The sequence below is a fragment of the Urocampus carinirostris genome, chromosome 5 (genome assembly GCF_059441175.1).
Source record: "Urocampus carinirostris isolate Australia breed hairy pipefish chromosome 5, RoL_Ucar_1.0, whole genome shotgun sequence".
In the NCBI taxonomy this organism is placed as follows: domain Eukaryota; kingdom Metazoa; phylum Chordata; class Actinopteri; order Syngnathiformes; family Syngnathidae; genus Urocampus; species Urocampus carinirostris.
In genome coordinates, this window is record NC_142353.1 from 21997754 (window position 1) to 22018989 (window position 21236).

A 21236-nucleotide genomic window follows, 5' to 3' on the forward strand; every position below is an offset into this window, starting at 1 on the left:
TGCCGAGTTTTCCCTTCATGATCTATTCGCTTGCAGGTCGGTGCGGGCTGGATCGGCAAATGTAAGTCCTTTTTCCTACTGTCTGCACGTGTTACGATTTAGCCGTGAAACCCGGCAGCCGATCCGCACTCGCCGGCGTTTGATAATGACCTCTTAACGCCTTGCGTGTGTGTTCAGTGCGCTGGGAGCGGAGTCAAGGCTGCATCACCAGGCGGAAAAGCCAGCCCATGACCCCGGAAGCTGTCAGGGACCGGTGGGAAAAAGTTTGCGATTTTACAGACTCGACCAGGCCCACTTCAGTACAAGGTCAGTGATTCTCTAGTGCTAGCCGCAGAAGCTTGAAGTTCAACTGTGGCAGGAATAAGCAAAGTGGAAAAAAGGACACGCCACTGCTCACTGATTTAATTATAGAACAATACACTTCCTCTAAAATAGTTTTTTTTTCATGAAATGACTTTCGCAAGGAATAGGGGGACAAAGGCTGCTAGTATGAGGGGCCTTAACCATTACACATCTGATGTAGCTATTTCACACATTTCATACTTGCCACACGAGTTTTTATATCATTTTCTCCCAACTTTGTCTACGAGTCTTGTCTCCTTGTTGAGTCTTAGTTTTGTCCTGTCTTGTCTTTTCCGTGTCTTTTTTTGCAGTATAATAGTATTGTTGGAATTTACGTGACACTAAGTCAAATTTTTAATATTGTGTGTTACATTTTTAAAAAAAATATTACTTCTTAAAATAAGGAAAATATTGTACCACATCAGCTATATTTGTCAAAATCAAATGATAATGTCAAATAATAATTAAAAAAAGATGTCAAAAAATCCTCTTTTTTTTTTTTTAGAATTTGTTTGACCGAGACAAAAATACAATTAGATAGGGAAGTTCCCCTAAATTCTGAACTACAAGCCGCCTTATTAGCTGCATTTTAAACACTGCGGCTTTAAATACAATGCGGCTTATTGTTGTTGTTTTTTTCGTGGTAGCACAGAGGAAAACGGCAAGCTGCTCTTTTCCTCAACTCATCCGCTCTGAATACAAAACATTACCAGGACATCTGGAAATATTTATGATGCCTGTCGAGAGAAATTAGTCCATGTTTTTGCCAAAATTATTCGTATACAAATGCTGCCCTACTTAGGAACGAGATAGGTTCCGGATGATCGTAAGTTGAGTTTGTTTGTTCGCTTCAGTGCTATATATTTTGTAGGTTTAAGGTTTATATAAACATGTTTAAGGCTTGTATAAGTAACCTGTATTGTTTTGTACTGAAAAATAAACATTTCATAAAATCATATGCTCTATAAGTTAAGTTTAACTTACTTTTGGAAGATGAGCTTCAAGAGTTCCGCAACTTCCTCCTCTGTGGTAGAAAGTCGCTGAAAAAAATTGACACAACCATTTTCTCAACCGCATCACTCTTTCTTATTCCACTTTAATTTCAAAAGAAACATCTCCCCTTTTCTTTACACTTTACACCAACCGTATTGAATGGATGCACATGATATTAAACCAAAAAATGTCAACGTTCTTGGCGTGCTGGAGAGTCTGTACAGTATGTTTATCACAAACTAGGAAAAGGAAGCGGATTGTTTCTTTGGTGTGGATGCTGAGTGACCTATCACAGTGCCACACGCCGGTAGCGGCAGAAAGAAGCACTACAGTACTGTCCTCTACCCGGAAAAAGGTGCACACAAAATCTAACTTTGTCGAAAAATACCCGGACATTGCCGTACCTACTTTTTCTTAATTCGAATGGTCGTAAGTAGAGGAGCATCTGTAATGTATAACAGGAGCAAAACACGAGCTCTGACAGTACTTTATTCAGTATTTCCAACATCAATCAAGTCGTCAATGTATACATAAGAATTGATCTGCAGTGGAAGTTATCTATCAAAACGCTACACTTATGTGTTTCATCGGTGTCAATGTTAGGTTGCCGAAGTTTCCTTTAATCCTCAAGAAATGATAACAAGCAAATGCAAAATTTGGTCCGTTACCATGGCAACCACCAATGACAACAACACAAAAACACATCCGTGTGGCAATCTGGAACTATTCTCAGTATGGCTGCCCTGCGCTGTAGAGCTCATATTTTACATGACTCGACCCTCATTCGCGTTTTCTTTCAGCGCAATAGTTAATATATGCTCCTCTTTGTAATTTCTATCTTAAATGGTCACATGATCCAAAAACATGTGATGTAAACAACAAAGTGTAAGGAATAGATGTGAATTGGTTCATTCTCATGTTTGATCCTGCGGTTTAAAATCCGAGTTTCGTTCTTTAATTTGAGTATGCTGCCCTGTAGCTCGGAATATACAGTAATAATCATTTTATAGGTTTCGAGAGCAGCTGGGTAAACACCAGTGTTGTCATGTAATTTGCATATTAGGTAAAAACCTACAACTTTCTGTACCCACACATCCGTACTCATTCTGAGTTGCCTCCGGTAGTGTGAGGCAATCTACAGTTCGAGGTCAAGAAAAGTGGAGAGCAAACAAATAGCGGTGAGGTGTGTTGCTAGGGAGTCATGCATATTACTAAATGTAATTATTATTTAGTGTTACCGCCGTCCGCCTCCTCAGTGGTGCGCCGTGGTTTGCGCCGAAGCTCACGGGGGTGGCCCCAGCGGGACTGTGCTGGCCTCATTAGCATGACTTTGTGCTGCCTCCTCATTTGTAGCTTGTTACCCAACCTTGTTGCTATAACTACCTGCTAAAAAGGCGACGGCCTCTTTTAATTCGACCGAGGGCTTTTCCTATTTCATCAGCTCCCGAGCTTGTATTTTCTGTTTCACCGTAGCACTGGACAGAGGTGAGATCTTAAGTTCGAGCCAAACCCAAATTTCATCCCGGGTTCGGCCTAAAATGTCAATCATAATGTTTGGGTCGGGCTTCTGTCTCGCTGACTTTTTTTTAGAACTAGTAGTACATCCTGCATCATCCCAGTCCCAAAGAAATCAAAACCTGAGGAACTCAACGACTTCAGGCCGGTCGCCCTGACATCACATGTGATGAAGACCATGGAGCGGCTGCTGCTGCACCACCTGAGGCTACAGGTCCGTCACGCCATCGACCCACTGCAATTTGCTTACCAGGAGAAGGTGGGAGTGGAGGATGCTATAGTATACATGTTACACCGATCCCTCTCTCACCTGGATAGGGCGAAGGGGGCTGTGAGGATTACATTTTTGGACTTCTCCAGTGCCTTCAATACCATACAGCCTCTGCTACTGAGTAGGAAACTGACAGAGATGGGAGTTAGCTCACACCTTGTAGAATGGATTACTGACTACCTGACAGGCAGACCCCAGTATGTGAAACAGGGGGGACACTGTGGTTAGCAGCACAGGATCTCCGCAGGGGACCGTTCTCTCTCCGTTCCTATTCACTCTATATACATCGGACTTTAAGTACAACTCTGAGTCCTGCCATGTGCAAAAGTTTGCAGACGACACTGCGATCGTGGGATGTATCAGAAACGGGCAGGAGGAGGAGTACAGGAAATTGATTCAGGACTTTGTCCGATGGAGCGACGCAAACCACCTGCACCTAAACACCACCAAGACCAGAGAGATGGTGGTGGACTTCAGGAGAACCAGAACTCACCCGGTTCCTGTAACCATCAAGGGAGAATGTGTAGAATTTGTCCAGACCTACAAATACCTGGGTGTGCAGCTGGACAACAAACTGGACTGGACTGCCAACACAGAAGCTCTATGTAGGAAAGGGCAAAGCCGACTTTACTTCCTCAGAAGGCTGGCCTCCTTCAACATCTGCAAAAAGCTCCTGAAAATATTCTATGAGACAGTAGTGGCAAGCGCCCTCTTCTATGCGGCAGCGTGTTGGGGAGGCAGCGTCAAGAAGAAGGATGCCTCTCGTCTCAATAAACTGGCTAGGAAAGCGAGCTCTGTTGTGGGCAAAGAGCTGGACAGCCTAACAACAGTAGCTGAGAGACGAGCACTGAAAAAGCTGAGGTCAATCATGGACAATCCATCGCATCCACTACACAGCATTATCTCCAGACAGAAGAGCAGTTTCAGCGACAGACTGCTGTCACTGTCTTGTACTACGGACAGACTGAAGAGATCTTTTCTTCCTCATGCCATGAGGCTCTTTAACTCCACCCGGCAGAGTAAAGGCCCACATTAAACCACACCACCTACATTGGATATTACCCAATCTTACTGCAATATGTATTCTGTGAAGCACTATTTAGTTACTCTATATAACACGCTACAGTGGGCATTTGCACGTCACACTGGGTATTTGTATATTGTATTCTTTTGGCTTTATTATTGTACCGGTACTGTTCTCAGCTCAGGGATGCTGCTGGAAATGTGAATTTCCCTTCGGGGATGAATAAAGTATCTATCTATCTATCTATCTAGTAGTGGGTCATCATGTACACGAAACGCTGTGATTCAATCAGTGTCTTGTCACTACTCACTGATGTTGCAACGCTAACATACCTTGTCGGCTACGCTAACATCACGTGAGTAGTTTTAACCACGAGAGACCGTAGTCCACAAAAAACAGAATTTGACCTCATAGCAACACTGTACTAAAATCTTGCAATGTCAATTAAAAAAACTCCCGTTTCTTAAAGTGCCTCACTAGATTCTTAAGGACGTACTGTTGCTGTGGTTTACGGGCCTTTTTTCAACCTGTCCTTTGACGGCCCTAAAATGTTCCCATCAACTCTTTAAAATTAAAAAAAAAAATCATTTAAAGATGGAAAATTGTCTGCTAATGTAACCTATGGCAGGCTTTGCTTTTTTTCATAAGTCATCTTCTCCTCCTCCCGAGTCCTCACAAAATATTAGATTGTGGGTTTACTTCAGGCTCATTTCTGCAAATCAATTGGTTGGATTCAGGCTTTAATACCCAGGAGCCTGGTTTGGGTCACGCTGAATTTTTTTTAGGCCTGATTTGACCTCAAACACTGGATTGGTTAATCATATTGATGATAATGTATAATTTCCCGGGATAAATTGGAGAATTGTTAGCATTTACACTCACTTTGTATTTGGGATGGATTTTGTTAGCTGTAATTTAGCTTGTTTGGCTTAATCTGGATCTATTACAATGTAGCTGCTTTTAACTTGAAATGGTTACTGACAATGTTGATGCTCATTCTGCATATGCCCATGCAGAATCTCTTCAGTCCATTGTGACCGTCCTGTCTCAAGTGGAGTCGGGACAAGATGTCGGCGCTGGGCTCACTTCTGCTCCATCTGCACCTTCTACCCATGACAGCAACCTCGTGAGTTAAAGACTGCAACAATTAACATTTGATTACTGTTGACTAGATAAATCTGATAAAATAATTTTAAATGCCTGTATTAATGCTTCAATGAACCATTGTACTCAAACTATTGCCCTTCTCGATTTACCGTAAATTCAGGACTACAAGCGTTATTTTAAATACGATGCAGTTTTTCTTTTTTTTGGGATGGTCACGTGAGTGTTGTTGGGTTCAGAGGCGTGCCAGACCCTTGCCAGGGATTTCCAGAGCTGCGGCCTCGCGTCAAGGCAGTGCCGCTCTTTGCCTTGTCCGCTGGCATGGCGCATGCCCGGCAGATCACCTATCAGTTCGCTTAGAACTGGTGCGGACCAGGGAGTCTGACTGTTTGATTAAAACAAAGCATCCTTAGGGCTGCAGGCTGGTGTTGATAGTGTTTCTGCCCAGTGCTTTAAATGTCAATGTGAAGAAATTCAATGAAGCGCAGGTAAACGACTCCCTTTAGCATTTAGAAAAAAATTGAATTTAAATCATCAAAATGGGAATAATTTTTAGAAAAAACGTCAACTTGTATGATTAGTCTGCTTATAACTTTTCATGGAATGATTGTGTAACCAAATTAGGTAATGTGCGCAGATCGTGTGTATATGTTAGCCTTTCTTTGTCTTTCTTTTTCATCTGCATTAAAGATGAATTATCATCAAATACGTTTTGGTACCCAAACGCCTCATCATCTAATTATTGGTGCTCATTAATGGGTGTACGGGGTTCCTACCGTCCATAACCACCAAATAGCGAAACCACAGCCAATTGAATGGTCTTGGAGGAATCAGAGGGGAAAGAAGACCATGTTAAGCTTGTGAAGGAACCTGGGGGGTGGGAAGGCGCGTCTCCGCTGGTGAAATACCACTATTCTCGTTTTTTTCCCCACTTGTCAAGTGGGAAGGTGATTCCGCGTGTGCTCTCAGTTCTGGTGTTGCAGCAGGCACGGCAACAATTTCAGTTTTGCACTTCAGAATTCAGCGACATCTACTCGTCAAATAATACACACTGTTCCTTCAATTGAAGAAAAAAAACATAAGCTAGTATTACCGCCAATGCTGATGTGAGTTAATGATCCAGACTGTGATATTTCTCCCATTTCACGCTTCATGATGTCCATTTGATTGTATAGCAGATAAGTTATGTGTGCGTGGCCAAGCACAATAAGGATTCATTACCGAGTTGCGGTATTTAACGGGGAGCTGAAAGTCAGCGGGTCCCTGATGTCTGCATTCAATGGCGGTCTTAATTAAAATTAGGGCAGGCTGTCCTTTGGAGTACCCACTCATGCGGCTGCTGGTCACTGAACAAAAAGGCCGAGGTGGGGGCCATTAAAGGGACTAATGAATAATTGCATGGCCACATGAGGTCACAGGAAGCTAGATTAGATAATTACTTCATCTCAAAAGAGCTTTTTAGATTAAATGAACACAAAAAAAACACATCACGCCGATCACGGGAGCATTAACATGTCTGTTCTGTGCGTCAGGCTGCGGCTGTGGGGCAAAAACTTCCGGCAACAGCGTTCGACTTCACACACATGCAATGCATCCTGTACGCCCTTGGTGTGGGAATGTCCACCAAGGACCCTGACCACCTCAGGTGTGTGATTACTACAGTCTTGAGAGTGTGGGGAATGTGACGTTTTACTACCGTATTTTTCTTTATAGGTTCTTGTACGAAGGTCATTCAGACTTTGGCTGCCTTCCGACTTTCGGGGTCATCCCGGCTCAAGCAGCCATGATGAACCTGGGCTTGGTACCCGATATGAACATCGACCTGACACAGGTGATGAATATGTACATAAATGATTCTTTTGGATACTGCTTTAATTTAATGTTTAAGGTGCATTATCTCACATTCTGAAGTCATGAAAATATTATGCAACACTGTGATGCCTTTACATCCGTTAGAATTGATCTCATCTCGAGCAAATTTTCCTGATTCGAAACAACTGAAAAACCAATTAATCCGTTCTCAGCCTATCCAATGCATGCTGGTGAACCGCAAATGGCTGTAAAAACACCTCTCCCTGTTCACCTAAAATATATTCTGTAGTAATTAAGGATAAGAATAAAGTAGTAGGATAAATAATCTACTAATTGAATTATAGCAGTAGCAGTAGGGGGCAGACCTCAGTCACGTTATGTGTTCCCTTTGCATACCGGAAGGTTTCTTTCCCGTGTCCCACCTGATGCTGGTGATGAGCAGTCTCCAGTGGTAGAATCTGGAAATTCTCGTAACTTATCGATCGTGTTTCAGGCAAGATTTTGCTGGAAAAATATCTTGTATCCTGACTAGAAGGGCCACTCACTGTAGCTGTACACACTAAAATCTCTGTACGTCTAGAGATAATTCCAAAATCTTAAACATGCAAAATGTGTGGAAATGGTACATGTGTTTTGCATATTCGATTTTCTGAGATGATTGAAGACAAAATGTCTATGTCATCCTGAGCTGTGACGTCATAGGAGGAACACCAGCACACTAACAAGTGTAGGGTTTTTAACATAGCTTTTGGGATTGTGGGGTCTTTTTAGGAGTTACCCAGATTATTCAAAGGAGGACGCCAGGGGTCTTTCCAAAAGGTGGTTTCCAGTCTTTTTCAGTGTTTAAGGGAATAACCCTAGACATTATTTTATTCAAAGTATATGTCAATTCGCAGTTCATTTTTTTTCAAATAATTATTAATCGGAATAACAGAAACAAGCACGCACTGGTTGATTTACAACACTACTAAAATTTGGAAACACAAAAGTCGATAAGCAAGCATTTTAACGAGGGGGGCAATGGGAGAAGTTTCTCTGGAGTGATGGAATTAATGGCATTGGACCCTGGTGCAGTCCCTTTTCAAGGTGTCTTCATTTTTCTGATGTTGAGGTTTTTGAGTTTTTTCTTTACCCTCATGTAGGTTTTAGATCAGGGGGGAGTGTAATTATAGTCTGGAGTTTGCGATAGTCTATGGTCTGTGCAGCCCTTTGAGACTCCTAATGATTAAACCAATAAACATGACTTGACAGTCTTGAGCCCATGATATTATCTGTGAAATTGCAAAGACAGTTTTTGGATGACGTGATACCATGCATGATATGTTTCACAGGTTTTACATGGCGAGCAGTACCTAGAGCTATACAAACCCCTTCCAACCTCTGGTATGAAAGATTCATAAATTCTATTAAAAAAGGGCAAATTAATCAATGTTTCGGGGGGGGGGGGTCTTTTTAAGGACAACTGACATCAGAGGCTACCATCGCAGACGTCCTGGACAAAGGCTCCGGGGCGGTGATCCTCCTGGACGGTAAGCGGGGCCCCTCTCGATTGGGATTCCTCGGTTTATACGACTGCAATAAAAGTCCTTTCCCTCCCTCCCCCAGTGAACACGTACTGCGATGCCGAGCTGATCTGCTTCAACCAGTTTTCTGTGTTTGTGGTCGGCGCCGGAGGCTTTGGAGGCAAAAGGACATCGGAGAAAGCCAAAGTGGGTTAAACGCAGTGTTTTTATGACAATGCAAAAGGACACACGAAATAATAATGGCGCTTCTTCCCCTCAGAATCTTGTGCCGCCTCCGCAGCGAGCGCCGGACGCTGTGCTGGTTGATTCCACTACTTGCGATCAGGTCAAGAAGAAACTAATCTAATTTGAAGTGGATTGCCAGAGTGATTTCCTTTTTTATTATAGATGTATTTTGTTATGACTCTCTTCTCTTTCCTGGTAGGCGGCATTGTACCGTCTGAGTGGGGACTGGAACCCTCTCCACATTGACCCTAACTTTGCTGCCATGGGAGGTAAGACTTGAATTGCTTTGACAAGACATGTAGTCGGTTTAAAAGGAGCTCTAAAAACAGATGAAGTAGTAGATGGCACATGAATGAAATTGTCTTTATCAACATTGGAACATGCTCTTAAAGTGAGACATTGTACACCACAATTTTAAGGATTGATGAGTGCTTGAATTTTGGGTAAAGTGCTAGTAAATGCTTGAAATTGTTGCCATGTTTCTCAACAAGTCTGCTCAAAAATAATGCTGGGACTGCTCTGGTGGCTTCGCTTTGCCATTTGCATTTCTTCTTCCCTCGTGATTAACGGCAGCTGGCATTAGTTTGTTTGAGGACAGGTGCACTCTACACTTAACTAATACACGTTTCAGAGTGCCGTTTAAGTAGGGTTACGTATTATGGACATGCAAAAAATTAAGTTTGCGTTTCCCAGTGGTAAATTATAATTGGAAGAACCTCCTGTAACTGAAATTGTAAGCTACAGATTACCACCAATTTTACCCAACACCTATGAATATTTACACAAGTATCGTTTAGATCCACAAAAATATTCGCGATTTACTCAACATCTAAAAAGTCTTAATGCATACGCAAGATTAAAAATGACATATTTGAATCACAGATATATTTGTGGGTTTGCGAAATACATGATTCAAATCCGATGTCTTCATTTATTGGTTCTCGAGAAATAAGAAAATTTGCTCTGGTAGTTTTTAAAAAGTGCTTGAATAAAAACTATGAAGACTTAGTCTTTTGGGTACCCGTAGTAGCAAAACAGCAGACAATTTTGTCAGCTCCCTTTAAGATAGGCCCATGTAAAATAATAGCTAATCTCTCAACCTATGAGTATATGAAAAAATGCTGGTTTATAGGATAGTTCACGGATCTTTACTTTCATTCGAAACAATTTGATTTGTGAGTAATTGTGGCTCCAGGTGCACAATCCATCCTAGCTAATTTCCCATATCACAGCTCTGAATTTTTTGGTTCAGGTTTCCAATCACCGATCCTGCATGGCTTGTGCTCGTTCGGCTTTGCAGCGAGACACGTCCTTAAGCAGTTTGCTGACAACGATCCCTCCAGATTCAAAGCCATCAAGGTTTGTCTCGAGGAATTAGCAACTGTAACCATTTTAATAGGACTGCAATAGTAGGAGCTAAAGAAAGTAAACGGTAACCAAGCAAATGGTCTTGGGTTTTCGATGCCCTAAAAAGCATGGCATCCTCTTGGATTTAATCCAGCCCCCGAGGCAATGCTTAGAGAAACGCAAGAGAAAAATGAACTACCTCCTTTCATGCAGTTTTAAAAACGTCCACTGGATGTCACCACTCTCAAACTAACCACCCTCAGGGGATGTAGAGGCTGACTACAATTTATCCATTAGAACATTTGAGGTAACACCCATACTGACTTCAAGTATAAGCTATTTAAGGCAATATGATTGAACTCACGTGTGGTGCGGGGATTTCTTTTAACTGCAACATTTTCTATTACACTGTTTTTTATTCCCAGTGATTGGAAATTATCGTTTAGCGTTTGGTTTAAAAATATAGGAAATTAGAATATATCATCTTGGTTTCTTCGCAAAAGTTTGGCTTCTATCTATAAAAGCTATGAAATTTAACAGCAAAGTTAAAAAAAAAAGTGGAAAGTAAAAAGAGGAAAAATGCTAGAAAACGCTTGGGGGGGAAAAAAAAAAAGAAAAACAGGTGATCGGTAACCTTCTAACACATGCCCACCATGTCATTGGGCTGACATACAAGTTCCTCTTGACCCTTTCCTGCTTTAAAATGTGTAAAATGTAGGCTAAGAATCTCACTGTCTCGGTAACTTTTGCATATACACCGAAAAGGAAATTCTCGTGTCTATAGATGACATTGTCGTCAACAAAGTGGGAGAAACCAGTGCTTTGCTTAGGAGGATTCTGATGTTTTAAGTAGCCTACTTCAAATGTGTGTAGTAAAGCTATGTCATAGTGTAAAGCCTAACAACCTGTTGGGAAGGCAAATGCAACTTGGAGTTCTAATGACTGATACTGTACATAGCTAAATATGTATTCATCCATATCAGAATCTTTTATATAATTATATGATTTAAAGGCAGCACGGCGGCGCAGTGGTTAGCGCATGTGCGGCACAGTTCATGTCTTGGGAACCTCCTGCGTGGGTTCAAATCCAGCTCCAGACTTCCTGTGCGGAGTTTGTATGTTCTCCCCGTGCTTGCGTGGGTTTCCTCCGGGCACTCTGGTTTCCTCCCACATTCCAAAAACATGCATTTCAGGTGAATTGGCCGGTCCAAATTGTCCCTAGGTGTGAATGAGCGAGTGAGTTGTCTGTCCCTGTGTGCCCTGCGATTGGCTGGCAACCAGTTCAGGGTGTCCCCTGCCCACTGCCCGATGATTGCTGGGATGGGCTCCAGCACCCCCGCGACCCTACTGAGGATAAGCGGTGTAGCTAATGAGATGAGATGAGATAATTTAAAGATATAGAATTAAAATGGTCGTGTTTTCTGTTAACTAATACATATACCTGAATTCCTTCCCGATAAAAATGCATCCTAAGAGCTCGCTTCGGTTTCAATCATTCAAATTCCTCCTCTATAGCTAAGTTGGCTTTGGGTATAAAACTCCCGGGCTAAAGAAGGGGGCCAAATTAGTCCTGGTTTTGACTATTATGAACTGTTTACATCATTGACACCATTGGCCAATCGTATTGCTGTCCTTTGAATCCCACACCTTTTAGGTTGGATTTTATTTTGTCACCACCAAGGAGATTTAAAAGGGAGGGCTTTTAGAACAGGTTGGAATTTCTTATGAGGTTTGGACTTTCTGTTCAAAATCCATTAATGTCTTCTCTCCTTTGAGTGTCTACTAAACTATAAATTTAACATGAACTTAGCATGCCTTTTCAGTGTATCTGCATACATTATGTAAAAATATTCTATCATAATAGGTTCTTCTACGAGTCATTTGTCGAACGCTTTCTAAAATCTGTCAAAACTCAATTGTGTGCCACATCACAGGTCCGCTTTGTAAAGCCAGTGAATCCGGGTCAGTCCATACAGACGGAGATGTGGAAGGAAGGCAGCAGAGTTCACTTTCAGTGTAAAGTGTGTGTGTGCACATTTCTGCTCAAAACACAGCTCAAGCAGATTCTTACCTGCTCTTGTCAATTTCAGGTCAAAGAGACGGGCGCAGTGGTGCTTGCGGGCGCTTACGTCGATTTACACGAGACGCCCGAGACGTCCACCGGTATCCCTCAGGTCCGAACATGTTAAGCTGAATTTTTAAAAAGCAGGTGGGTACTTCAACAATTTTCTTGTGACGGTGTAGGCAGAGGCGGGCCTTCAGAGCGAGCTCGTATTCTCGGAAATAGGCCGCCGCATCAAAGAGTCCGGTCGTGAGCTAGTCAAGAAAGTGAACGCCATCTTCGGCTGGGAAATCACCAAAGACGGCAAGATCACTGAATGGAGTGAGCTAAGACGCACAGGCTGTGATCAAGGTGCAATAAGCGCATTAAGCTTTAAAAATGGGACTTCTTGTCGACTTCTTTCAGCAATCGATCTGAAGAACGGAAACGGAGCTCTTCATCACGGCGCTTACGCCGGGAAACCGGACGTGACCTTTACGGTATCGGATGAGGACTTCATGGAGGTGGTGCAAGACAGACTTAATCCGCAGACGGTAAGAATGAATGGAATTGAATCGCTTTCATTGTTATTGATAACAACGGAGTGAATACTGTTTGTAACTAGATCAGACATGGCGCTTTGTGAAAATCAAGATAAACCTGTAATAGTACTTAAAAAAATTATGAATGTCTGGAGAGAAAGGATGCCGCAGAGTTGTAAAATCTAAATGACAAAATCTGCCATCAGCCATGCACGTTTTGTTAAATGTCCTATAGAAAAGACTGAAACCACAGGCTGTAAACATCCGAGTCGAATAACAGGCAGGTTTTAGAGAGGGAAGGAGCACCAAGAACCATTTTTAATCTGCACGTCCTATGCGATAGGTGTTAAAACCTAGGCATTAGCTACAAAGCCTATGTGACCAATGAAATGGTGCACAACACCATCAAAGGAAAGATTGGACCCTATCAAGAACTGTTTTCAATTGTGCACTGACGACTGCAAGAGTTTAGTCACGTTACCAGATCATCAGGACTGGCCAAAGTCATTCTCTAAAGCACAGTCCAAGGGGCAGGAAGAAAGGGAGACTGAAAAAGAACTGGGTCAACAACAATAACAAGTAACGCACTGCTGCAAATTTTGCCACAACCTAAACTCAGGTCAGAAACCTTCAACAGTGGAGAGATAGCTGTCCAGAGTCGCATCCTCAATGGTGCCCTCGATGACCCAGGTGGTTAAGTGCACTGTAAAAAAGTTCAATAAAAAGTATGATAATGGGTAAGTCTATTACCTTATATGTCTGAATAAAACGCAAAACAAAGACTGGCGAAACCAATTATCATGAAAGCCTGATTTACATCTGACCAGAATTGCAACAGCTTGCATACTTTATTGCCAACCGTTGAGTCACAGGGTCGATGTGGGAGGAGAGATTAACATAGCCAGAGGACACCACAAAACATCAAACAGGACGGAGAAAAACATGAAAATGCAGCAACATGAAAATGCAGCAACCTCTCTTCTCAAGCAAATGGTTGAGTGGTTCACAAGGTGATAACTCTTTGAAGCAAGGAAGACATTTTACTCAACTGTTGGGACCCTATAATTAAGACAATAATAACATTGTAGTAAATGAATAAATGCATTTACAGTCATCCCATCATACGTTTAGCAGCAACAAAAAAATCCCAAATAAGGCTAACATATGAATAGCAATTTTTCAATACGACTGGCAAGATATATATTTTTAGCCTCAAGTGATGGCCCAGGGGGATAAAAACAACCTAACACTCTAAGTAACCTGTAGCGTCTACCTGAGGGCAAAGGTCAAAGAGTTAATGGCTGAGTTGATTAGTTTGCTAAAGAGCTGCTAGTTGTATGAGCAGCCAACTTGACCTTGAACAGAATACTGTGGTGCTGTGGCATACAGTAGATAATGGTGTCAAAGCATTATTATGCCAAGAAAGTTCAGCCTTGTAGTTTTTACTATGCTACTATAAACACGTATATTATTTTTGAAATTCAAGCCCTGAATGAGTTGCTTAAATTTTAGTATACACTCAAAATAAGGGGAGAAGACATTAATGGTTTTTAAAAGAGGGGGACCGCCAAACCTTTGATAAGCCCTACCATGAGTTTTTTTTTTTCTTTTTTTTTTTTTTTTTAATCTCATAGGTTACACAAGCAGATCCACCCTAAAGGGTGTAGGCTTCAAAGAGCATTGACATGATTGGCCAATAGTGACAATGATGTGAGCAGTGCATAATAGTCAAAATAACAAACCAGCATCCTATGTGATCTTCTTTGCAGGTGTCTTATATTAAAAACAGAATAAACTTTGTCACCTTCCAACATCTTTATTCCTCGAAACTGAAAAATCCATAGTGGAAACCCTCATCCCTACAACAGAACCAGTTCGTCTTTCGAGTTTAATTCTTAAAGTGCAAAGTTGGCCCGGTTGCGCCATCTTCCAGGAAATAATGAACCTTTGAAGGTTTTCCCAAGAGTTCTTTTTATAAAATTTGAGTATCCAATTTGTAAAGAGTTTTCTGTTCATCACACCCCATCAAAAGTACTCGTAGTCGATAAACAGTTGATATCTCTGTAGTATTCCGTCTGTTATGTGCGAGCAGTGAATCGATAACCCGGTCACGAAACTCCATTTTGATCCATTTGTGTTCTGAAAAACTTTAGGGATAAAAAGCCGTTCTGGGTCCTTTCTAAGGGGCCGGTCACACAGACATTTGCGGCTGAATCACGGCCAGAAATTTCTGCCTTTGAGGCGGACGCTATTGGACGCATTGAGATCGCCATTCAGACGAGATACAGCAGTGCTTAACACGAGGTCGGAAATTCGCGCGCGGGTGGCAGCGCGAAAAAGTTTTGCGCGGGTACACAGCCTTTCACGAGCGTATCAAGGCTGAACCACGGCCAGAAATATCTGACCGTGAAGCAGACACTGTTGGGCGTTGTTGGACGTTTTGAGACCGCCATATAGACGAGATACAGCAGTGCTTTACTCGCGGTCGGAAATTCACACGTGGTTGGCCGCGCGCAAAACTTTTGAGCTGCTCAAAAGTTTGAGCACGTGTTAAACCGCGTGCCGCACACGTGGTCAACACGAGGTAATGACGCGGAACGACGTGCTCTGGCTGCGGCCAGGGCATGGTTACACATGGGTAGGACGGGAAATTTCAGCGGGTAATCGTGGGTGGAGCATGGTAATAGCATGTTCTGCGCCTGTATTGCGGTGTTATTACGTGAAATTAGCGTGTTACGCGTGTGACAGTCAAACGCCTTTCTCCGCGTATATACAGCGCGAATTGCCGAGCACACGTCAGTTGTGCTCGAGACGTCAAGGGGGTGAACATGGATCCCCGTCAGCGTAGTGACCTCGTCTTAATCCATTTTTATTTCTTGACATTTCTTTTCAAGATAATAAAATAAAAATGATGCCATAGCTTGAAATCTTGATCTTCACTGGACTGTGTCTTGAGCGGTTATGATTTCTACAGCCCGGTGTTATCCGAGAAACGCATCCCTGTCGAGATTCGCATCCCCACTTTTACCTCGTTTTATCTCACTTTTAGGGAATGTAATGGCGAACATATAACCAAAACCACTTTGTCTTGCATTTGTTGGGAATGTAATACAACTTAAACCATTCCGTCTTTGTTTTTGTTGTGAATGTAATCGAACGGTAAATCCCCCCCCCCTCGCGTGAACGCGCATTCTGCTGCGCTTCCAACAAAAGCGATCGTATTCTATATAAAACGCTTATTAAAACAATAAAGCGAGCTAATTATAACAATTGGGAGATCCTAGTCTATATAACGCGTTTATTTAAACAATAAAGTGCGATCGTATTCTACAAAATGCGTTTGTTAACGCGGATGAAAAAGTCACCAACGTCAATGCACGCTTACAACAAAAGCGATCGCAGCAGAATGCGCGTTCACACGAGGGGGTGGGGGGGTGGATGTGTTGCGTAGGAGTTGGATTTGGGCACAACACCGGCTCGGGAGCTTTTATACCCGTGGTCCACACGAGAAAATGACGCAGAAATGACGCGATGAGGAAGCGGAACAGTCGCCGGCGTGTTTTGCGGGCATACCACCGATGAACAGCGGGTTGGCCAATTTTGCGCACTTTCCATCAAGGGCAACCACGAGCAAAAAAAAAAAACGCAAAATTTTAGCCGTGATTCAGCCGCAAATGTCTGTGTGACCGGCCCCTAACTCTTTTATACGGCAAAGCGAGCAACAGAGGAGGAAAAGCTTGAGCTTTTTGAAACTGACAGCTCCTTTTTTTCTTTAGCTGCCTTGTTGAAGGCGTTCGGTGCAAATGTTGTAGCGTTGGAAAGACAGAATGTCTCTTTTCTTCTTCTATACAGGCGTTTTTCTCAGGCAGGCTTAAGATTCGAGGGAACATCATGCTGGGTCAGAAGCTGGAGGTCATACTCAAAGATCATGCGAGGCTGTGAGACGACTCACCCACCTGGGATTTCCATTAATCTAGTTAACAACTTAATCCCTGGGAGATTTATGACTAATCATGAAACTATGTGTACAAATGCTTCTATTAAGAGTTCTAAAAATGCTCATAATCTATTTTAATAAAACTGCTCATGGCTTTTGATGACTTAATAAAATGATTGCCCATCCCTGATGTAGTTATTTCTTTAAATTGGCGAACTCTTAAAGGGACAGTGTGTAACGACCACTAGATTTTGCTGTATTGTAACTTGTTTGTTTTGTCCCAAAATTATTCCCAATAGTCGCCAACCTAGTTGAAGTTGAGAGCTACATTTCTGTTATTGATTAGCTTGAAGGGCTACGAATTCTAAATGCATTTCTAACATGTTATCACTATATTTATCATGTTAGCAGTATATTACCAGGTTGTAATTCTTACATATTTTCATAGTACAGTGGTTGGCATATTTGACTCCCACGCAAAAGGTCCCCTCTTCGAGACTTGGCGGAAACATGTTGGTTTGGAGGGATGAGCGCCACCAAAATACTTGCCTAAGACACACCACAGAAAATGGTGCCCCTACGACCCTTGTGGTCAAGGGATCCAACCAACCAAATATTAAAAATAGGGTTAAAAATAAACCTAGTCAACCACTACAACATTGAATTCAATGACACTGATAATGTCATTGATTTCTCATGCCTGTCTGTAAGATACTCTGGTGCCGGAGACCTTTTGTGTAGTGCAACACAAAAAAAAAAAAAAACAGTGCTACAAAGCACACGGTAGAACACAAACCAGGGAGATCAAATGGACCAAACTGTGGCCTTTTTCTTTAGATTAACTGTGATTGGCTTTAGCTGAAACCAAAAATAATTTTAATTCTTTACTTTCTGATTATAAGGCCCATGGCCTCAACCGTTACCCTTATAGTTTAGTGTAAAACTAAAAACAAAAAAAGTCCCTTTAGCTAACTAATACACAGGCTGATTACTTTAAAAATGTAATCCAATACAGTTACTAGTTACCTGTTAAAAATGTAATCAGCAACGTAATCTGAACATCATATTAAATAATTGTAACCTGATTACTTTTGGATTACATCACTACAGAATTTACTGTTAAAAGACAAACAATATGAATACAATTACATTTTGTTTAAGATAAATGAACAATGTTACCTTGAAAAAGAATCGTAGGAAACTAAGGTTAGGTGGTTGCTTGTAGTCTTACACAAAAACTCAAATTTTAACCACATAGTATAGTGTATTAGTTGGTTAGTTGAATCCCTTAAGCGCTAGGGTCCTAGGGGCATCATTTCCTGTGGTGTGTCTTGGGCAAGAACAGACTGTTGGCACCTGTCCCTCTCCAGGTAGTTAGCAAAAATAAAACGTTCACTTGTCAGACAAGATATGCTCTTAACCCTAACCCTATGAAATTTCCAACATAGATGTATACAATGTTATGTTTTCAAATCAGAGCTGAAATTAAACATGCGCAAAGCTTATTTGTGCACACTTGCTCGTAAAAATGAATCACAATCATTAATTTGACTTCCGGGAATATAATTCAAACATTTAAACACTTTTCACTGTGGCTAAAAAAAAAAAAAAAAAAAAGGCCAAAGTAAAATACAAACTTGCAAAGGTTTTAGTGTTGTAAACTGGTTATCTCCAAATGGACACTTTTGGAAACGCCAAACCTACCCCTAGAAAAATGTGTAAAATGTTTAGTCTTTCAGATTGTGATCAAATTTGACAAGCTACCAGGTAAGCCTTCAGGCTATTGTCACTTGTTTTCCAGCTAAGAGATCCATGCTTCACTCATCTGAAGGTATTTTATTGCAAAACAAAATAGTGGCACTTGTAGTGATTATTTCACTTTGGGACAAAGCTTCGGAGGCTTACCTTTCAAAAGAGAAACAAAAAGGCTATATTTCGCAAATGGTTAGAGAACATCATTCAATTCACTTTGGGTACGTCCTGGATTGAGATTTTAGGAAAATCTTTGTATTGTGTGCAATAAATATTTGTATTTTTTGTTTGTTTCGATTTTTTTTTTTAATCAATCTGGATTTAAATTGGATTTCAAAAGGCTTTAAAAAGTCTTGAATTTAACTTGCCTTAAGCTGCAGGTACCCTGAGAGCTCACTTCTTTCCACTCGAAGCACATAAAACTGGGCTGACACCTATGTATGATCTCGATGGCAATTGAACGTTATCAGGGTTCAGCAGCACAAATCTTGAAAGAGCCATAATAGAACAAAGAAAAGAAGAACAAAAATATGTCTGGAGCTGCAAGAAATGTATGAAAAACAAACTGATTTCTTTAAAAAAAATAATCCATATTTACTGATACCTTAAGCAGGTGTTGATCTCATAATGGAATTCACTCCTGGATAGGACTCATATTTGGACTAGTCATATGGAACAACATTTACCCACAAGGAATAACTGAAAACCAATTAATCTGTTCCTGGCCTCCAAAATTCATCCAAGTGGGGAGGCAGTAGCTCAGGAGGTAGAGCGCTCGTCTTGGGATCAAGGGATCCCAGTTCGAATCCCGGCTCGTCCGTGTTACATGTCGAAGTGTCCTTGGGTAAGACACTGAACCCCTAATACCCCCAATAAGCAGGTTAGCGTCTTACATGGCTGCAATACAAGGCCGCTATTGGGAAATGTGGAGCACATTGTAAAGCGCTTTGGGAAGTCATTGACTTGAAAAGCGCTATATAAATGCAGATCTTTTCATTTCATTTACATTTAACCCTAAAGAGCAATAAAACACATCTTACTACTCCAACAAAAACACATCCAAATCATAAATGAATAAAAATACAGTGATAAATAAAATGCAAGTTTATTATGAGCACTTACCACGGAGGAAGTTGGGGATTGCTATAGGAGTACAGCATGATAGAGGGAGCACAAAAACTGTCTTACAGTACAGTTTTAAAGTAGAAATGGACCATTTGGAGGAAATAGTGAAAAAAAATAAAATACAGCGCTTACTTTGGTAAAATTTATTTCAATCTCCAGCTTGTGTCTCCAGTAACTCAGAATTTAAAAAAAAAAATACACCATGATTGTTTGGGGCCTAAAAAGCAAAGCATACATGGAGCTTTTAAATGATTCAAGACATTTCATAAATAGATTTCTACACGGATGTCGAAAAAAAGGTGTATCCACACAACATCGAGGCCTCGCAAAAGAAGACAACAGCTAGAATAATTCATAAGCCAGTTTTTATAATGAGACGACAGTTGCAGTGTTACAGCAATGTGTATTGGATTCACTCATACACGTATAATTGCTTATTTGTATTTTTGTATTCATTTTTACCAAATGAAGATAAAACAGTGAAAAAAGAATCACCGGAATTTAAAAATGATTTTGCATGGGGATGAGAACGGGTGTAACATAACAAATAAACTTAGAATATAACCCAGTAGAAAAAATAAGATGGTTTCAATATATGACAGACCACGAAATAGAGCTTTTTACAAGAATACATTCTCATGAAATAAATGACGTACGAGTTACATCCCAATTCTTATATTTAACTGTTCACTTTGACTATTTGAAGGATTTTAATGAAAAGATTGGTGTAATGTCAGAGTGGTAGCCTTTCAAAATAAAACGTAGTCGTTCTCCAGTACCTACAGTTTGTTTAAATATATATTATATCTAAGAACTCAAAACTAGTTTGCATTTTGTTCATCTAGCTACGAAACAGAGAGCGTTGTTTCAATAAACTTCACATTCGCTCATTGCATTTGGCAGGAACCCTTCGGAAAAGAATCACTTTATCGGTATTCAAGAGATAGAGTTTAAATAGTACCCAAAATGAATGACACTTAGAAGCAGAAAGTGTGCCGTCATTGAAATAAATTATCTGTACAAACAGTTAAAAACTTGTACACCCCATCTACTTGTTTTGAGCCAACTCGGGAATAATATCAGCAGCTCTCTGCCGAAGGGAGAGAGAGAAAAAAAATGTAAGCTACATTTTGTGCAACTGTGTACAGAAAAGACAGATCAGTACAACCGTTTAGTAGTCGGATGATTAAGGACACTTCATAAAATGGCGAGGGATAAAGTTTTGATGTGCTGTATATTGCGTGATATTTACATGACGCTTCACTGCTTTAGTGACAAGTCACAAAATGCGCTAGAACTACAGTGAAGCTACAATTTTCAATCCCGTTTCGGCATTATTTAGGATATCATGGATGGCATATTTCGGCTTCGCAGTTTTGTGACTGAGCACAACTTGCCTTCCTTCTAACCTGCCTGCAGCCTAGCTAGTCTTTCTCAGGTGCATCTCACCTTGTACCAGACTTATAACGGCATTTTTCTCTGCTTGGGTGAACTTTGAAAATCTGAATGTGCCCCTTGGGAACGCACGGCGTGCTTCAATGCCCGCTCATTGTCCTTAAGGAGGATATTCTATGAGCTCATACCTGTGGCAGACCATACTCCGCTCCGAGTTTCTGAGTGCATGGAGGGATGATTTCTACGAGATGAATTTGACGTCGCTTTTGAAGTTGCCGTGGTGATTGT

The 21236-nt window shown here is 41.2% G+C and overlaps 2 protein-coding genes across 3 annotated transcripts in view; one reads left to right on the plus strand and one right to left on the minus strand.

The window, feature by feature from the left end:
• Positions 1–21236, plus strand: part of hsd17b4 (hydroxysteroid (17-beta) dehydrogenase 4) — a 44618-nt gene that overhangs the window by 19625 nt on the left and 3757 nt on the right. Inside the window, exons 10-25 of one of the 2 annotated variants that reach the window (XM_088336166.1) lie at positions 37–61; positions 178–306; positions 5162–5271; positions 6782–6894; positions 6963–7080; positions 8393–8444; positions 8519–8590; positions 8667–8770; positions 8844–8909; positions 9009–9078; positions 10062–10168; positions 12091–12177; positions 12247–12330; positions 12401–12539; positions 12624–12751; positions 16592–16861. In XM_088336166.1, the coding sequence (XP_088192292.1) occupies positions 37–61; positions 178–306; positions 5162–5271; positions 6782–6894; positions 6963–7080; positions 8393–8444; positions 8519–8590; positions 8667–8770; positions 8844–8909; positions 9009–9078; positions 10062–10168; positions 12091–12177; positions 12247–12330; positions 12401–12539; positions 12624–12751; positions 16592–16681 (1494 nt within the window). In that variant the 3' untranslated portion in view covers positions 16682–16861. Of the gene's footprint in view, positions 1–36; positions 62–177; positions 307–5161; positions 5272–6781; positions 6895–6962; positions 7081–8392; positions 8445–8518; positions 8591–8666; positions 8771–8843; positions 8910–9008; positions 9079–10061; positions 10169–12090; positions 12178–12246; positions 12331–12400; positions 12540–12623; positions 12752–16591; positions 16862–21236 lie in introns of those variants that run through there. The other variant, XM_088336167.1, reaches the window with a different exon arrangement.
• Positions 19682–21236, minus strand: part of dmxl1 (Dmx like 1) — a 56224-nt gene continuing 54669 nt past the window's right edge. Inside the window, 1 exon segment of the mRNA XM_088336165.1 lies at positions 19682–21236. Coding sequence (XP_088192291.1) covers positions 21190–21236 — 47 coding nt within the window. The 3' untranslated portion in view covers positions 19682–21189.